General features: G+C 40.2%; 1 protein-coding gene across 1 annotated transcript; it reads left to right on the top strand.

Annotated features, from left to right (window-relative positions):
• Positions 1–205: 205 nt before the first annotated feature.
• On the top strand, positions 206–2157 carry LOC119730009. The gene is made up of 3 exons (XM_038202799.1): positions 206–221; positions 1270–1412; positions 1832–2157. Exons 1-3 carry the CDS (start codon positions 206–208, stop codon positions 2051–2053), a joined length of 381 nt encoding a protein of 126 aa, XP_038058727.1. The 3' UTR covers positions 2054–2157.
• The last annotated feature ends 3672 nt before the right edge of the window (positions 2158–5829 follow it).

The following is a 5829-nucleotide window of genomic DNA, read 5'->3' as shown; positions in this document are numbered from 1 at the left end:
TGATGTCATTCCACCTGATGCCCAAGATCTTTCTGATGCACGTTGTGTCAAATCTCTTTTGCTAGTTGTTAGGTGCCAGGTTTGAGCACTGGTGATTAATTATTTTTTTAAGGGACCAGAGGTACACATTCTGCCAGATTTTGCTCACTTTTCATGTTTCAGAATTTGTAAAAAAGGTCCGTGTTACATGCATGAGATCCACATAATGGCTTACATTTACAGTAAAAAAACCGTTAAAAACCTTGTAGGCTTACACCCAACGTGGCAGTGGTTTTTGGCCTTGTCAATATACGTTTCAAGAACAACCCAGTTTTCCCATTTTCTGCTATAATATAGCAGAATTTCAGAGTTTTTGAAGCCGTGCTACCCGTATTGAAAAATCTCAATTTTCTGCTAGCAGAAATTTTAGATTTTACTTTAAGGACTCTCTTTCTCTAGCGACTCAAAAGTGGACGACCAAAAGTCTCAAATTCTCACATGCAGAAATAATTATGGATCACAGGAACCAAACTCTGACCTTTTCGACTATTTTTATTTTGAAAAAGTACCACTCCCTTCCGAACCTAAAACCTGAAAACGCCGCAGATCACATGGCACTTTTACTGCATGGCTACCAGTTTTTGAAGAGAAAATATTGTCTGAGTGTTTAAAAATGCCTGTGAAAAGCAGCTACATGGGATAAGACCATATACTGTGAGACAAGAGGAATCTCAGAGGCGCACTCTGCTATCCATCCACAATCTTCCGATTTGTCTTTCCTGTCTACTTTCTTCTTTTGCAGCTTTTTTCTTGAGTGGCTGGAAGACTTAAATAATAAAATTCCCCGAAACATTTTTCGTAATACACTTTCGGTGGGCAATCCATTATCGGCTTCCTACATTGGCGGATCCGCGGGGACAGGGCCATGCCCCCGCCCCCTCCCCCCAAAAAAGATGTTTTCGTTTTTATCAAAGGAGTGAAGACACCTTTTTGTCTGAAATTTTCTGAAATAAATTAAAACGTTTCGTATCTCCCTTGCAAGCCATCAGCTACACATCCCTTTTAGTGTTATTATTTCAATGTGGAAAAAGCGCACGATACTACATAATCCCCTTACCTTTTTGTGAAAGATGACGACCCCCCCCCCCCCCCGAAAAATTGGTTCTGGATCCGCCCTTGGCCTCCTACTGAAGGTGATGTTCCAACACCACCAAAGAAAATAACCTTTCGATTTTCTTTCACCCTATACCAAATTGATATCACACATATTTCTTTCTCATTTCGTGACAGGTTTCTTGGCCCAGTTGGCACTGAGTGAAGCCGTCGATTGTTACCAGTGCACGCCATCAAACAGCGGCTGTGGTGACGATCCGTTCGACGCATCCAACCACAAGGACTGGCTGAAGCCGTGCACCAGCGGCCAAACCTGCTTGGTAAGTGCACCCAAATCGCTATACAGTGAGACAACAAGACACCCAAGGTTTGTCGGGAACGCTGAAGTATAGATGTGTTTCACTCAAAAACATTGACTTCCACACAATATTAGAAACAGCTTGCCCGGAGGCATCATCGTAAAATCCAAGGCTTATGGTGAATTTTCCCTACTAGACCTAACAAAGCAGAACCTGAAAACAATTGCCTATCACAGACTAGTTACTGGTACGTGAAAACAGCTTAATGTACATCCTCAATAAAATGCGATTGTTATACTTGTTTTATATCGTTTTAAAATGTTGCTAGCATAAAGAACATAATATGTGTTGCTTGTGCTAAAAGAAAACTATTTTCTCTTCCTTCTTTCGCTTCTTTCTGTTGTGAAATATATTTACTGCACTTTTTTTTTAATTTACAGAAAACCTTTGATAACGACAATTCAGTGACACGATCTTGCCGCAACGAAGACAAGTGTAGGGACGACTCGACAACCAGCTACTATCATAATTGTGTAAATAACGTGTGTTCTACCGAGTACTGTTGTACCGGGGACGGTTGCAACTCAGCCCCGGTCGCTATCTCCTTCAGTGTCCTGCTGACCGCGTTCATGGCACTGGCTACCTGGGCTTTCAGAAAATAATCCATAAAATTCTGCAACACTTCCTTCTACACGATCGTATATTTTTCTCCCAAAGTCGCAAATCTGTCAATTTAAAGGCATATAGGATCATTTGCATTTATCCCCACAGTAACCAACCGAATTATGTTTTTCAAAAAGCTTACTTGGATACTAACCACCTTGTGAAATTATTCCGTGTGGCTTGCGGTCATTTAAAAGAAATCAAGAAATCCATGTATAGGTGATTTCCAACTATTTCTCAACGCAGCCCGGACCAATACGATCTCAGTCAATTAAGACGCGTGACCCGTGCTCTTATTAAAGAAAAATGGATTGTTTGTTCTTCTCCTAACAACTTTTCAATATTTGTATGGTTTGTTTTAGCGGAAAAAAAGCCTCCATTTTGGGCGTCTGCAACACTCTTGAAGGGCTTTCTTTTTGCGTACAAAATAATGAACCCTCCCTGTGAGAGCCGAATTATTGGGGTCTAGCCGATGTTCCCCAATACCTTTGTTCCCCAGTACCGATGTTCTCCGATATCCTTAGGATTAGGGTTAGGGCTAGGGCTGGGGTTAGGGTTAGGGCTAGGGTTAGGGTTAGGGTTATATGGTAAGGATTTCGGGGAACATCGGAAGTGGGAAACATCGGTAGTGGGGAACATACCCGAATTATTATCGGGCCGCATTTTTTTTTCGATCGATGCCTCATTCAAAAGTGTAATAACTGTTAGATTTCGGGAATTACTCGAAATAGTACAGGGAATACATCTCCCTAACGTTTATATATACTTCATAGATCCTACTTTGAAACATTTGCTATGTATTCTGCCTGCAAAATTGTCTTATAAATAATAAAATACAAAATACAAAATTAAATACAATAAAATTCAGGTTTTAAAATTCAAAACGACGGAAGTTTTTACATATCTCTTAGATAATACATATATATTTTGATACTTATTCATTGTGTGTACGAAAATAATTATTAAGACTTGTATCAAAGTTCAATTGCCACCTGCCACCCTTTGCAAACTTTTGAGAAGAGGTAAACATTGATAAAGATTGTTGAAAAACTGAGCCAATAAACGAGAGTCATAAAATTACATGTCTTCGACGGGTGCTGTCGCAATATGTTCGTTTGGAAACAGCCTTTGTTCTCATTCAATGTAGTTCTGAGTGCTGTGCGGTTGTAAAATTGTGAACTTCGTCTGAAATCCACCCTCTCATTTCCTCTTTTACTTTACCAATGAAAATAAATAATATGTTTATGACGATCGTAAAATGTGACATTTTCAAGTTTCGTTTCAAGTTGACCTTTTTTGCAGTTGTTTTTGTTTTGCTTGTTTGTTTTCCTTTTAATTCGTACCCACTGCCCTGTGCGAGTTTGTTGGAGGATGGGGAAAGGCTATAATTTTTACTGATGACAAAGGCCGTTTTCCAATCCCCGGCTTCGTTTTGTCTCTGGTTATATGCATGCTTTTTGGCAATTATTGAACTGAAGCCAAAGACGGATCGAAGCCGGAGTTTGGAAACTGACCTGTGAAATGGGGTTCGGATTGCAGACCAAAATAGACTTCCATAGACCTCAATGATAACTACGCGTACTTCCAATTTTCTATAAAAAAAAATATATTCACAACTCTCCAGGTGTTTGAGACACACATAAAATTAAATTGCATTTCATCATCGTTCATTTTCTGTTCGATTTTTTCGGGGTTGACCAACGACTTTTGGAAGAATATTCCATCCAAAGATGATCACTCTTAAAAGCAGTCTTGAAGCCCATCGCCATTTTGAAAAAAAAGGATGCCTACTCTCCATAGCAAAATAAAGCAATTTTAGGGCCTAACTTCACAGAAATACGAGCTTGTACGGTACTCTGGCCGGCTTCCATCCTTTTTTTTTTTACAAAACCTTAAGTTCATATCCCTCAAAATGTTCTAATACCAGAGAATTCGAGGGCATGAAATCGCGATTTGGCAACTCCGAGCCTATTTACTGGCCTGCACCCTTCCGGGAACCAGCAGAATTATAGCGCCCCCATCGTTAGACAGTGCCCGAATTGTTTCCTAAAAAAACAATCGAACTTTTTCTTTGATTTCATCAAGGGATTCGGATCATCCACCAACCAGATCAAATTCGTTAAGATAATTCAGAAAAAAAAGGAAGTGGCGGATCTTGAGGAGGGCGGGGTTATAACACAGCCGCTGACTTATGTTATGGAGCCAACAATAATAAATAGAGTGATAAAGTTCCAAAATTATTCTTAAATTTCCAAATTTTCCGCAAGGCCTGGGACGTCTTTAATCAACCCCCCCCCCTTCATATCACCCCTTCAACCCAACCCCCCCCCCAACCACCCCGTTTCCTGATATAGCTGGATCTGCCCCTGAACATATGCTAACCAAATCCTTGGTATATCCATGGATGCGTCGCTAGGATGGGCCAAGGGGGCGATTGCGCCCCCTCCCCCCCCCCCCCCCGGAAAAGCCACAAAAATGTTTATTATTTGCTATTATTTTGATAATTTGATACACATTTAACAATGTAGGTGTCTGCAGGGGTGTCAATCGGGTGGGGTGGGTAAATTACCCCCGCCTGCTCGCGAAAGAAATGTCAACTGAAAAAATGCTAGAAAATACAAAGACTTTGGGGAGGGGGGGGGGAATTTGCCAAGCATGAAAAGCAAAAATTACGCCTGCTTTCTCAGCTCTATTTTTGGCGTGGCGTCACGATTTCGAGATGTATCTTTAAAATTATCTCCACGATAAATTGAGATAAGAAAATAGTTGATGAAAATGCGCAGCGACGACGCGGATTCGAACCAGGGATTTTTGTATCCATCTCACTAGCCCACTGTGGTAGCGCAAAGCTCGACGACAACCGTACTTTAAAATGCTTTAATGTAACTGGTTAACTAAATAACAACGATTCTCTTGATATCATTGTTCTGTTCTCATGAATAAACATACTGGCCCGATCGAAACTACTGAATAATTCATGTTTAAGCCCTAACCGTCCTGGTTTAGTAATGCAATGAGATCCCTCACTTAATTGTCAGTTTCCCGCGAGCAGAATAATCAACATACACGTCACAATAGTAACAGCCTTTTCACGGTAAGTGCACTATTCACTTCCCCAACAGCGCCACCATAATTAAGTTCAAATTGACAAAGCATGACGGAATAAACGATCCGTGTACATACCAATCAATTAATACCGTTTTAAAATCGAATAAAGAAAAAGGAAAAGCGAACCCTTTACCGTTTACCGTTTTTTAATCTGTCAAAAGAAAAAGGAAAATCGAACCCTTTACCGTTTTGCCGTTTCGGAATCTGTATTAAGAAAAAAGGAAAACGTATCGACTATCGAGTAACAGTATTCCATTTTTAAATGTGTATATCGTAGAAAACGAATAATAAACCGTTTTCCGTTTACACAGTTGAAATATGTAAATAAAAACAGCACACTCGCATTTCGACAATATTTAATTATTTGCTTTACTGTAACAGAAACGCCATAAAAACGAACAACTAAAAACTTTGAAAAAACTTTTTTGCCAAACAAAAAAGAAAATGTGTAACAGGAAAAGGAAAAACGAAACCCAACACTAGTTTAAGCGCAACGAAACCCGAATGCGGCATCCTATAAAATAAATTGATTATGCAAATACTCCTCTCCCCTTCGGAACTCCAGCGGGCGCATCGCGTAGAGGGCTTCCCCAGACTGAGGGCGCCCTTGCTAATTGGCTTTGGGGGTTCCCCGTTTATTTTCTGCTATGACGTAAGGGAAATCCCA

Source organism: Patiria miniata, unplaced genomic scaffold, assembly GCF_015706575.1.
Source record: "Patiria miniata isolate m_02_andy unplaced genomic scaffold, ASM1570657v1 HiC_scaffold_22, whole genome shotgun sequence".
NCBI classification, from domain to species: domain Eukaryota; kingdom Metazoa; phylum Echinodermata; class Asteroidea; order Valvatida; family Asterinidae; genus Patiria; species Patiria miniata.
This window is presented reverse-complemented; position numbering and strand designations above follow the sequence as displayed.